The sequence below is a fragment of the Octodon degus genome, unplaced genomic scaffold (assembly GCF_000260255.1).
Source record: "Octodon degus isolate 3935 unplaced genomic scaffold, OctDeg1.0 scaffold00011, whole genome shotgun sequence".
NCBI lineage: Eukaryota > Metazoa > Chordata > Mammalia > Rodentia > Octodontidae > Octodon > Octodon degus.
The window spans coordinates 9,332,500-9,346,412 of record NW_004524587.1 but is presented as its reverse complement, the minus strand read 5'-3'; the positions used below and the strand labels follow the sequence as shown (position 1 = coordinate 9,346,412).

The window sequence follows — 13,913 nt, the reverse complement described above, 5'->3', positions numbered from 1 at the left end:
TATATATATTTATTATTTTTTAATAATTTTATTGAGAAACAAATACCAATGAGAGAGTTTCAAAACATTACTAGTACATTTTCAATAATTAATATATTGCATATTGTTGTCTTAGTGGTTATTCATTGTACAAGATGCAGACCTGATGTCCTGTCTCAAACACTATTAGAACAAACCTCTCTATTCACTGAGTTAAGAGAATGTAGCTGTACATCTATTCTAACTATTTTGAGTATACAGATACAAAATGGTTGTTCATTTGTATCCCATTTTTTTGGTTAGTTTTGTCAAAGAAGGGCATTCCGTTGTCGTTTAAATACTGTAGGCACATGAATTCAGCAAAATATCCCAGTATAGTCCAATCATGGGGCCAGGGAGATGGCTCAGTGGAATAAACACTTCTCTGGCAAGTGCAAGGGCCTGAGTTCAATCCCTGGTTCCTCAAGAAAAAAAAAGTGCCAATATAGTCCAATAGTCCATAATAGTAGTGGGTTTTCCATAAGACTGTCAATGTCCAAAGTTGTTGACTTGAGCATTTTACAGTTCATCATATTAATATGGCTTTACTTTTTTTTTGTTTTGTTTTGTTTTTTCTCCATAATTTTATTGATAAATAGCAATGAGACAGTTTCAAATGAAATTGGAAGTACAGTTTCAATAATTAACATATTGCATACATTCCTCCCACTGGTTAATTGCTGTACAAGATGCGGACATGATACCCTATTTACAAACACCATTAGAACACATCACTCTATTCATTAAGAGAATGTAATTATATATCTATCCTAACCACTTTGAATACACAGATACAAAATGGACAATCATTTATTTTTAAAATTATGATTTTCTTTGTCTCCTTTTTACTTACCTTTTTTCTTCTAACACACACACACACACACACACACACACACACACACCCTTTTTCTCAAGGGGTGCTTCAGGCTGAGAAGAGGCATTGATTCTGCCTAGTTAGGGACCAAAAGTCTTACCCTTACTGATGTAAAAGAGATGAAGAGAGATGGGCTTATTGTTTGGTGAACCATCCTTTTTTGGTAGTGTACCTAAGTTGCAAGAGAGAAAACCAAATGGTAGTTTCTTAGAGATTAGATTGTGTGTGGAATTTGAAACCCTGTCAATGAAGCTTCAGTACTTAATACATTAAAACCTATTATTGGTCTGTCTTTCCTTCGAGTGAATACTCATATATAATTGTGTGACATTGTGCTGTCCAGTTTGAAAAAAATTGCTGTACTGTTAGATGGTCTTCCAGCTGTTAATACATTTGATTATAGAGTATTTTAAAAATCTCATTGATTTGCAGTGCTACTGATTTCATTAGAAAAGTCTTTCTTTTTTTTTTTTTTTTGTGGTACTGAAGATTGAACTCAGGACCTTGCACTTGCCAGACAAGTACTTATTCTACTGAGCTATCTCCTCAGCCCTAGAAAAGTCTTTTTTAAGTATTAGTAAACTGTCAGTGTCATCGTGGTAATAAAAGTTTTCCAGAATTCTATTTCTGCTTCAGAGTTAGGGTGAATTTTGTCTTTGGCAGTGTATACTGTTTTGTTCTCCAAGGATTAGGCTGACTTGGCTCTTTGTCTGGCAAATATGTGCCAAATACTTAAATGTTAGTAATAGTTGTCAGTTATTTTTCAAATATTAGATTTTTTTTAATATAAAGAATATGTAGTTGTGTCTGGCCTTGGACTTTCCGATCTTTGTGCCTCATCTACTGAATGCTGGGATTACAGGCACACACGACCATGCCTGTTTTGAGGTCTTATTTTGAAAGGAGCAAGCTTATAGTTTAACTTGCAAGTGAAACAACTACACAAATTCTTTTCCTTGAGACTGTCATTTTACTTCACTGTTATAGTACAAGTAATTCAAGCATATTTCTCATGTCACAATATTTTAAAAATGTATACAGAAGAGTTGAAAGGTAAGGCTCTTCGTGTAATTTCATGTTAGGGTTCTTGCCCAGTGTGCATGAAGCACTAAATTTAATCCTCAGCACTACAGAAAGAAAGTTTTGAGAGTTAATAAAACTAATGCTTTTTACGGCTTTGTCATGAGCAGTCTTAGATGAAACTGTCTTCTCTCTTTTTTTTTTAACTTTGCTAGTTTATGAGAAAGGGTCTAGCTTTGTAACTCAGGTTGGCCTTGAGCTCATGTAGCTCAGGCTGGCCTTGAACTCCAGAGTGCTGGGATTACAGACATGTGTCATCTGGATTAAATCCAGGGCCTCATATTAGTAGTATATTAGGCACTATATTTACTGCCATAGTAAATAAATGCTAGAAATATAGTTTGATTCCCCTGTCATTGATTAGCAGAGTGGGTAAGAGTTTTTTTTTCACCACTGCATTTGTATAGTGTAATTATCAGTACGCAGTGTTACAGAATTATAGAAATAAACTGGGTATGGTGGACATTGACTGCAATGTCAATACTTAGGGGGTTGAGGTAGAAGGATTGATTGTTCAAGACCTATGTGGACTACATAGCAAGACACTGTCTTACACACACACACACACACACACACAATTTTAAAAAACTGTGAAAATAGTTTGAATGGAATTTTTGAAGACATTTAGAGACTTTTTGAATCAACCTGCATTTTAGGGTACTAAAATTCTCTGAAAGTTGGTAGAAGTAACACATCTTATAATTCAGTATCTGAATAACAAGAATTGATGGAGATACACACACACACCTCAGTTGACGCTTTTAATACTTTAGCTTTTCTAAAAGCTATACCACATTCTTGACATGTTTGAAAATAGTTTATATGGCAGTGTCTCAGTTTTCCATTCCTGAAATAAAATAACTTAGGCTGGGTGACATATAAAGAAACAAAAGGTTTATTTAACTTAGAGGTTTGTAAGCCAAAGTTTGAGAGAGGGCTACCCTATTTGTTTAGCTTCTGGTCACAGGACCACAGTGGGAGAGGTAGTGATCACATCACAAGAGAGAAAGCCACAGAACAGGGAGGGGCCAGTCTTACTCTTCTGTAATAACTCATGGGAAGTACTACTAATTCCCCAAGACCAGTATATCCCTTCTTGGTGCAGTTTTCTTAATCACCTCCCACTGGGTTCTACCTCCTACAGTCTGCTGTGTACCTATTGCATCAGGACATATGCTGAGGACCAAATAGCCAATGCATGAATGCCATGGGAAGTCATCAAAGAGTGTTAGATGATATAGGAGTTTACTGTAAAATATAGTCTAGTTTTTAAAAAGGTTTTATTAGCTCATCATGGTGAGAGTTACTGATTTATTTTTTTATTTTATTTTTTTATTTATTGTGCTCCGAATGCCTTCAGGGCAGGTTTGGCTGGCTTGAGTTGTGGGGATCGAACCATAGCAACCTGAGCCTGACTGCTTTGTTGAAGCAGCCACTTAAAGAACTGAGCTAAGGGGCAGACCCCCCAAAGTACTTTTTTTTTTTTTTTTAGCAGAACCGGCGATTGAACTCAGGTCCTTGCACTTGCCAGGGAAGTGCTTATTCTACTGAGCCATCTCCCTGGCCCCTGATTTTTTTTATTTTTTAAGTAGGAAAATTTATTGGACAAGATAGCTCAATGGACTAAACACCTGCTTAGGCAAGCATAGAGACGGGGGTTCCATCCCGGGTACTGCATACTGCATACTGTGCCAGCTCCACCCCTGCCCCTGGGCGTGCTGAGCCCACGACCTCATGCCTGTAATGCCAGTGCTGGAGAGGTTGAAAACGGGGATCACTAGAGTCTGAGCTGCATAGTGAGACCATGAACTCAAATACATTTAATAAAAAATATTGGAGAAAAGAAATGGGGAATAAGAAGATCTTCGGAGAGACAGAGGGCTCCAGAATGGGTTGCTGTCTTCTCTAAAATAAATGTAAAAATTATTTAGTGAAACATCAAGAGTCATACTAAAGTATAAGACCACATGTGTCTGAAGATAAACTGCATTTCTCTATGATGCTTTTATTATCTTAAATGCTGTAGTATTAGAGATTGTTTTTTGATAATAGTAGTTGATATTAGAAGGGTTTTTTTTTTTGTCCTTTTGAGACAGCGTTTCACTTGTAGTTCAAGCAGGCAGGCTTGACATTTTGTAGCCCAGGTTGGCCTTGAACTCACAGTGATCCTGTGTGCTGAGATTATAGTTGTGTGCTATCTTGCCTGGCTCTAAAAGGTTTTTGAGGCACAATTTTCTTTATATTTTTATCTTTGCCAGCTTTTACTTTCAGTAGCTTGCTACATTTTCTAAAATGGTTTGTCTCTAACATTTAACATATACCATGTTCATTTTTACAACTTTGGTATTTGGAAACACCAGGTAGTAAATCTATTCAGGACTGTCTGCTCTCTGTATTGATAATTTCTAGTAAAGTTGGAATAAACATTGTTTTCTGATGAATGCTATTAAATATTTTCATTAAAAGAAATCTTGAGTCATTTCCAACTTGTTTGTTTGTTAAATGTAAAGTGTTTTTCATGGGGTGTACTAAGCAAAACATTAACACTCTGCCCCTGTGCCTTTTTTTATTTTGCAGCGATCTGAATCATAGCACTCAGTTTGTACAGGGACTAGCTCTTTGTACCCTCGGCTGCATGGGTTCCTCAGAGATGTGCAGAGATCTTGCAGGAGAGGTGGAGAAGCTCTTGAAAACCTCTAACTCTTACTTAAGAAAAAAGGTAACTTTTAACGAAACCAATGTGTGTATTTATAGAAAGATTTTTTTAAAAAAATTATTTATTTATTTATTTATATATGTGTGTGTGTGTGTGTGTGTGTGTGTGTGGCCAGCTCAGCCCACCAGGGGGTGGGGCTGGCTGGCATGTGGTGCTGGGAGATTGAACCTCGGTCCCTGTGCTTTGCTAAGCTTGTTCTAAGTAGATGCTTTAGACCACTGAGCCATCTCACCAGCCCCAATGTGTGTATTTGAATTAGGGAGTATTCTGTAGATGAGAAGTCAGATCTTATTTTTGAAAACATAGTTGATAATACAAATTTTTTCTCTGGTCTTTTAACTTTTTTTGTATATGAGTCTTAATATCTCTTATTTTAAGGAAATTTATAAGCAGATTTACTAAATATTCTGAGTGGTACATCTGATTATTTTTAAAATCATGTAAATTCTAAGTATTACAAGCTGGGTGTGGAGGTTGGGGAGATAGTTCAGAGGCATAAGCACCTACCTGGCAAGCACAAGCACCTGAGTTTGATCCTCAGCCTCACATGCTTGTCACTCTCTCCTGTAATCCTTGCATTTAGGAAGTTAAGACAGGAGGATCTCTGCGAGTGAGACTAGCCTGGGGGCTACAAAAGTGAGCATAAGGCCTGCCCAAACTGCATAACAAGACCCTGTCTCAGAACAAAAACAATGGGGCTGGTGAGATGGCTCAGTGGTCTAAGGCACCTAGTTAGAACAAGTTTAGCAAAGCACAGGGACCGCATTCAATCCCCCAGCACCACATGCCAGCCAGCCCCGCCCCCTGGTGGGCTGAGCTGGCCACACACACACACACACACACACACACATACACACAAATAAATAAAATTAAAAAAAACAAAACAAAAACAACAAAAAACTGGCTTTAGTGGTGCATGCATGTAATCCTAGCACTGAGGGCAGCTTAAGGAGGAAGACCCAGGACAAGTCTTGGTACTGCCTGAGCAACTTAACAAAGCCTGTCTAAAAAACAAACAAGCAAAAGAACATAGTTTAACAAGGCCTGTTTCAAAAAGAGTTGGAGATGTAGCTCAGTGGTAAAGCATCCCTAGGTATGATTTCCTGTGTCACCAAAATAAATATTAAAACAAGAATGAATAGATCTTTATAATTGATGTTTATACTATATATATATGAATAATAATTATTGCTCATATCTTTGTACTAGTAGCTTTTTGTCTTAGGGACAGTTCCATTGGGACTTTAGATAATTATGAAGGAATAATGTAGAGCCTACTTTTTAAAATTGGTATATCTGATTGGAATAGTAACAAAAGAGAATTATCTTGTTTTCCTAATTACTTGCTTTTATCTGTTGATGCATTTTGTTGCATTTTTAAATTGTCCTTCAACTTTGAAGCTTCTGTGCACAAAACACATAGAATATAGAACTCCTAGAGATAAGCATGTACTCTCGTCTTGTAGGTATGTGCTGTCCTTCTTTATTAATGGTATGAGAAAAAGGCATTAAAAGATTAACCAGTTTCCCAGGATAGTGTACTGGTAATGATGGCTGTGAACAAAGTTAAATTCTTACCTTAATTTATAAGACCTTTTTAAAAATATTTATTTATTTATTTATTTTGCAGTACCAGCATTTGTTTTTGTTTTATTGGGTTTTTGAGCTAGTGTCTCACTATGTAGTTTAGGCTGACCTCAAACTCCCAGCAACCCTCCTGCCTTACTTTTCCAAGTGCTGGCATTACAGGCATGCACCATGATGTCCAGCTAAGCCAGTGTGAGCAGCTGTTGTTCAGAAGACACATTATTGTATTAAATAAAACATTCCTTTAAATTAGAACTACTCTCATCCTAGAGTATAGGAGGAATTAGCAGAAATCATTTTTATTAGTCTATCTAAACTTCTATGATGTTAGATTCGAATAATTGCTGAGGGGGTAGGCAGATTCAGTCTTTAAATGTATCTTTCCTTCTGGTGGCCAAGTTAATACCATCTTTTTTTAGTAGAGACTAGATAAATATATTTCAGGTAATTCTTTCATTCTTTCCTTTAAGCATTGGACTGTGTATGCACATGCTCTGTACAACTGAGCTAGTCCCCTGCCCTATTCAGAACATTTTCTTTATGTTGGCAGAGTCAGTGGGAGGAGTATAAATACTGTTAAACTAACAACATATTTATAGCATCTACAGTTCATACTTTTTAGATGCATGGTATTTTTATACCTGTTGGTCATTTTACTTTAGAGGATTAATAGAGATGATCAGAGGGAAATCTTTTTTTTTTTTTACTTTTCCTAGGATTTTACGTAAGTTATATTTAACTCATTTGATTAATTTATAGCAACAGGATCTAGTCTAGAAAATTATTGCCCACTTGTCCAGCAATACTTGAGCAAAGGAGATAGGTGATCTGGAAGTTACTTCTTTGCATAATATTATAAACTGAAAAGCCCTAAGTGGTTAATAAATAATATCTCATGTTTAACTTTTTTTCCTTTTTTATTTTTCTAGTAAATGACTACTTGGTGAAGTACATGTATTTTTTTTTTTTTTTATAAGATTGTTTAGCTTGCTTACTTGAAATATTTTGTTGTTTTATTTTTTTATAGGCAGCATTGTGTGCTGTTCATGTCATCAGGAAAGTTCCTGAACTGATGGAGATGTTTTTACCAGCAACAAAAAATTTATTGAATGAGAAGAACCATGGTAATGTGATTTGGCTGAACTTGTGAAGTAATGAGAAAAAGGGAAAAGAAAGATTTAACATGTTCATGATGGGGCTATAATTTGTATGTCTTTCTGCCAGGTGGCTTGAGCCACTGATGGTACTTGCATGACTCTCTTATTGGGTGGCTTTTTACTTACTTTATTAGTAAAAAGAACAATAAAAGTGATTAGATCCATTTGTATGATCAGTTGTTCAAACCAGCAGGAGCATGTTAATGCGGTGTCCACCCATGTCTCAGGGCAGAGGCATAGGACTTGCTTTTCAACTGCGCATAGGCATTTTCCCAGGAAGGCTTGGTCTGCCAAATACCTCTTCTACTTAGATATCCTAGTTTTATAATTAGATTGATTTCTTTATAATAAATTTGTCATTTATTTCTGATCTTAAATTACAGTGTACAACTGTTCTTACCTTTGATTTTCATTTGTAAAACCCTTTGATTTCTTGGCTGATTTATAATGAAAGAAAATTTTCTTCACTGTCACGTGGTAGTTTTAAATTAGTAAAAATTCATTTGAGTTTCTTTAACAGGAATTTGTAGGGGATAGTTGCATATTTTTATGTAAAACTTAAGAGGAATTAAAGTGAAAAGTAGCAGTTCTTTTCCTGTACACTTTTATTATGAGGTCAAACAAATTCTAAGAAAATTTACATCTTAAATGTTACAGATATTTGAGTAATCCCTTGCTGTGCCCAGGAATTTGGTTACATTCTATCTGGAAATTTAAAAAGTGTTATAAGACTTCTGTCCCTTGAATTTTGTATGTCAGAACTCAGTAAATAGTTTATTGAGTTAGGTCAGAGCAGAAGAAATCTAGTTTCCATCAACTATGAGCATGCCTTTATGGTTATTCTCAACTGAGAAGATACACTGTTGTTGCTTTTAAGCAATTATAGGTTTGGTTTTTTTTTTTGCCTGGCTCAGGCTGCCTTAAGGGTAGGTCCAGTAAGGCATGGGGAGCTGGAGATTGAACCACGGTCTCCTGCACCTGGTTGGGTTTGCCCTAGCAGGCACTTAAACAACTGAGCTAACCCTCAAGCCCCCTAAGTAGTTATACATAATTGTTAAAAGTGTTCTGATTTGGCAAGTATTAAGACAGCAAGCTTGTATTAAGTACCCCCTTTGTACTTAGCCCAGTGGTTAGATTCTTTGGGGGATTAAAAAGCAAAGGTAGCAACTATACTTTTGTAATTGACCTTTAGGAACTCAAGACCCCTGCCTATTCTATAAAGTTGAATAATGGAGCCTCATTTTTAGTTTTTCCTTCATCTTTTGTTTCAGGTGTCCTTCACACATCTGTAGTTCTCCTTACAGAGATGTGTGAGCGAAGTCCAGACATGCTTGCACATTTCAGAAAGGTAGGTGCTGTGTTGTATATGCCTAAGCCCTTCTTCATTGGAAAATAATTTTCCTGAAAAGTATATGCTTTTTTTACTTTTTTTTTTTTTGAAAGTAAGCTATAGAAGTGAATAGAGGATTTAACTAGCTCTCTTGTGTGGTATGGCTGGAAGCCAGATTTATTTAGGCCTATAAGAACTGGCATTAGTATAATGCTTCCTTTTTCAGATTAGAAGTCTTCTCTTGTTGGCAGACATACCAATTTCTCACATATTTTATCTGCTGTTCTGACATTGAGTCAGGAAATGTAACCTGAAGTTAAATTACAAACAGATTTTTTTTTTAAAGGAAATTTTTTGGTTTTTTTTTTTTTTTTTTTTTTTTTCCTTTTTCTAAAGGTGAAAATTGCAAAGTAGAATTTAATTTTTTTTTTACCCCCGCTGTTCCACCTTAGTCCAATAATTATTGTGATGAAAGTTCTAGTGTTAAGTTTTTCCTTTTTAAATAGCGTTTTAAGATGAGCATTTCTATTTTCTGTTTAGAAGGCAGTAGGAAGGATTCTGATAAACATTCTTTGGGTAGCTACATGCATTTAATTTCTTTTATAGGCTGCAGATCACTCCATAAATAGGGCTCATTTCATATTTTAGATCTAATAGGTTTTTTTTTTTTTGGCTTTTTCTTCAATTAGATGTTTATGTCTTGATTAAATTATTGTAAAACAGTATGAGCCTGTATCTGTCCCTAATGCTTGCTTTATATGTTTTGTTCCTGTTGTCTGTTTGGAATCCTGCTGTATGTTAGAATGAAAAGGTAAGAATTAACCCTCTTTTAGATGGTGCATGCTGGCGTTAGGTCCTTAGCAGCTTTTGTGTATCCATCCACAAATGTGGCTTTTAACCTATACTAATGCTGAAGCTGTGCTTAATACTGTGAGTTATTTGTTCTGGCATTTTTGCTAACTCCCTAGTCCAGTTTTTGTCTTGTTACTTAAACTCCTGACTCCAAAGTCAGCCTTGGATTTCAGTTGCAGCCTTTCACAAATTGTAAGCCTCCTTCTCTACCTTTTGTTGATCTTCATTTGAAAAGCTTTGAGTAGATTCTGAATGTCTTTAGTGATGGCAATTCCAGATCAGTCTGGAGCCCTGACACAAGATATCACTGCTTTTTGAAGTAGATATTTTAGACACATATGTGGTAACTAGATATTTCACAAAGCTCCCTGTAAGCTTTCAGTTCAGACTTAGAGCTTTTATATTCCCTGTATCTGAACTTATTTTTGCTAGGTATTTTGGAATATTAAAAGGATTTACAGGTAGAGTAGGTGGGCACCAACTGATTTTCATGGCTGCAGCCTTTCCTTTTGTTGTCTTACTTTGTCCTGCCATCAGTTTTAATAACTTCCATTTTTGTCTGAAAAATGAAGCTGGGTAACAAGAATTTGTGTGCTAAACGTTTAGACATTTATGCTCTCTGTCCCAGGGTAATCTTATGAAATGTGCTACTCTTTTGGCAGTGAATAAAACACTTAAATAGCTCAAGGGGGAGAAAGACTCCTCCAGGAACTAACAGATTTAAGAAAGTAATCAGGTTATATGTAGTGGGGGGGGGGGAGTAGACCTTTGGGAAGTATGCAAGGTGAGCTGTTTATCTCTAATCCATTTGGTCACAATCGACTGATTTAATGAAGATTTTTGCAGAATTCTCAGGTTTTCATGGTTTAGCTTTGTCATGTTCTTGCAGTTGTCCAAATGAAATTTTTAAGTGACTTCAGAATCATTAACTTTTGAAGTGTTAAGTTCAAACTTATTTAAATTCATACATATTGGGCCTGGGAGATAGCTCAATAGAATAAGCACTTGCCTGGCAAGCGCAAGGCCTGAGTTCAATCCCCAGTTCCACAAAAAAAAAAAAAAAAAAAAAAAAAAAAAAAATTCATACACATTGTGTTTTCTGCCATTTAAAAATGAACTTAGTGTTTTGAGTATTTATCTTAGGAATGGCTTGGTTCTGTGTTTTGATCTTGACTCATTTGGGCTTGGGAAGTAAAGGTAGAAGAGTCTAAATACGGTGGGGGAAAATATAATTGAATTGTAGCAGAGTTGGCACTGTTAAGATTGGCTACTTCTTTACTTTACCGTTAGGTCCTTAGAGTTGTTTAAATAGCTAAATTGAGTTTTCATTTGGAGACTGGAAAAGTTCCTATTGTGGCATTTTGTAGGAGGGTTTTAGCATTAAGTAATTGATCATCAGAAATGAAGTGAGTGCTACTATCTATTTAAAGCTTGTGTAAGTTCAGCTCAGCAATACTATTGCCTCTACAAAGTTTATGAATGTTGTTGGAGAAACTAAAGGAACAGGCCACAAAATAGCAGGTATAATTATGTGATGATGTTAAATTTAGCAAAATCTTGTCATGTGAGTGAAGAATAGGGGAATGAAATATTCATAGCCAGATATCTTGAGGCAAAAATGTATTTTCTTTGTGCCTTTTTCACTTGGTTAATATTTTTTGGTATTCTCTGTTGTTTGTTGGAATATAACTTGTCCTATTTTAAGAAGAGAGAAATTCTTCTCTATGTTAGGTGGTATATTTTAAAGCTATAATTTAATAAAATTAATTTTGGGTGTGATAACATTTTACGTTTGAATGGATAAAAAAAATGAACAAGTTCTTTTCCACCTAAATATCCAATTCTACAAAAAAAATGCAGTATGCTTCATAGGCATCTGTCTGCTCTACTTATGCTTGGTTCATGTAGACTTTCTGACCTACAATTGTAATATCTTTGTGTATAACTCCAGTTAAGAAGTCTTTTTTTTGTTTGTTTGTTTTTCTTCAGTTAAATACATACTACTTTTGAGTTTTTGGTCTAAAAACTCCTCTAAGTTGTATTTTTGAAATACATACAACATATTACTCTATTTGTATCAGTAGTTTTCTGGGATTCAGACCCTTGCATCCTTGAAACCAAAGGGCCTGCTTATTCAAGAGGCATTTTTATATATTTACTGTTTCTTGATGATTCTTTCTTTTCTGCAGCTTGTGCCCCAATTAGTTCGTATTCTAAAGAACCTCATCATGTCCGGTTATTCCCCAGAACATGATGTTTCTGGTATTAGTGACCCTTTTTTGCAGGTAAGTCTGGAAAACCTTTTTGAATAGATGTTATATGAATTTTACAGGTTTTAAGTAGACTGTTCATTTTTCTTGTTTGTAACTTTTTTTTTTGTGTTACCTGATATTGAACTCGGGACCTTGTGCGTGCCAGGCTGGCATTCAAGCCACTGAGCTATTTGCTTCCCCGGTCCTACTTTTCTTGTTTGTGTTGTATAAAAATTTGGTAGTTAATTGACTAATTATTAATAAATGCATAGGGACTCACTTCTGTGTTTTATTAGATTGATAGAATAAAATCTTAACTTTAATCAAAATTAGTTGCTCTTTATGTGCCTGAATTATCGATATGATAATAGCTTTACAAGTGATGTTATTCATTTAGCTATGGGGCGTAAATGGTGAGTTGTCTAATAATTTTATTAGAAACCGAAGCACATACAGTTTTTAAAAATGTTTGAAATTCTGTTTTATTTTGAATATTTCTGATGGGATCATAACATGTTTATTTATGTTTATTTCATATTAATGTGAGCTTCCTTTATGCTAGCATAATTGTGAAAACTCATGTTTTGCACATTAGGTACGGATTTTGCGGTTATTAAGAATTTTAGGACGAAATGATGATGACTCAAGTGAAGCAATGAATGATATATTAGCACAGGTGAGTACACCCAACTTGTATTTTATTAAATATTTTCATCTAGCTGAGATTAGAATGAATGTTTATTACTGTATGGAGCAAGTTTTGTTTCCTCATTGGTGGCTGTAATCAAAATGTTTCTCGTTACCTCTAGATAAGTTTTTGGAAGCATTGTTTCATCATATACGTACTTCTTCCTATGCTTTTTTCAGGTTGCCACTAACACAGAGACTAGTAAAAATGTAGGAAATGCTATTCTTTATGAAACTGTTTTGACTATCATGGATATTAAATCAGAGAGTGGATTACGAGTAAGTCTTTTAAAATCTTTTCTCCTCTCTAAACATACTATTATTTAGAATGATTGTCTTTTGATTTTATTTGGAATTTGATTCCATTTATAACTTATTTTAGGAAGAAATTACATTAAAATGCATAATGTTTTGTCTTCGGAATGTGAAGTATTTTTCTCCCATTGAATGCTTAATATTGCTTGTAACAATGAGGTTTGGAAGAATGTATTTAGAAGGTTTTTTTTTTTTTTTTTTTTTTGGCCCTCTCAGGATGCCTTAAGGGCAGGTCTGGTAAGGCATGAGGATCTGGGGATCGAACCACAGAATTCTGAGCCTGACTGCTTTGCTTAAGCATGCTCTTAAACAACTGAGCTAATGGGCAGGCCCCGAAGAATGTACTTATAGTTAAGTATATATATATATATTATTGAGAGAGAAACATTTCAGAATTAGCATTTAGTAGTACCACAGTTTGAGTTGTATTTATTATTCCAAACAAGACAATATTTGTTTGTTTTTATTTAAAGAATAAATATATAGACTAAAAAACTCAAAAATACACAGGAAGGTGGGTATAGTGACACATGCCTATAATCTTAACATTTGGGGGGCCACTACAAATTCAAGATCAAAGAATGTATAATCTATGTAGTGAGTTCAAAACTAGTCTCAACTATATACTATATACTAGGACCGTGTCTCTGAAAAGTGAAAAAAGAAGGGTGACACAGGAAAGACAGTATCTGCTTTATATCTTTAATTATATATTAAACTGCCTGTTCTCCTTCCAGAGGGAAACACTGTTAGCAGTTTCTAATGTATTTTTTTAGATATTGTATCTATATTCAGATGTGTTTTTACATGCATATTTATCCATATTTGTTTTTTCTTCATTTTTAATAAGTTTTACTTTAAGTGCTTTTAAACTTACAGCTACAAAAATAGTTCACAGTTCTTACAACTGTACTCTTAATCCACCTTCCCCTAATGTTAAGATCTTACAGAATTGGGGCCAGGGAGATGGCTCAGTGGAATAAGCGCTTCCAAGGCAAGTGCAAGGGCCTGAGTTCAATCCCTGGTTCCTCCAAAAAAAAAAAAA

General features: G+C 35.1%; 1 protein-coding gene across 2 annotated transcripts in view; it reads left to right on the top strand.

Annotated features, from left to right (window-relative positions):
• The window catches only part of Ap1g1 (adaptor related protein complex 1 gamma 1 subunit), a 115,018-nt gene that overhangs the window by 65,207 nt on the left and 35,898 nt on the right, over positions 1-13,913 (top strand). The window contains exons 4-10 of one of the 2 annotated variants that reach the window (XM_004625802.3): positions 4,550-4,691; positions 7,303-7,399; positions 8,704-8,780; positions 9,565-9,573; positions 11,804-11,899; positions 12,462-12,542; positions 12,734-12,832. In XM_004625802.3, coding sequence (XP_004625859.1) covers positions 4,550-4,691; positions 7,303-7,399; positions 8,704-8,780; positions 9,565-9,573; positions 11,804-11,899; positions 12,462-12,542; positions 12,734-12,832 — 601 coding nt within the window. The remainder of the gene's footprint in view (positions 1-4,549; positions 4,692-7,302; positions 7,400-8,703; positions 8,781-9,564; positions 9,574-11,803; positions 11,900-12,461; positions 12,543-12,733; positions 12,833-13,913) is intronic. The other variant, XM_004625803.3, reaches the window with a different exon arrangement.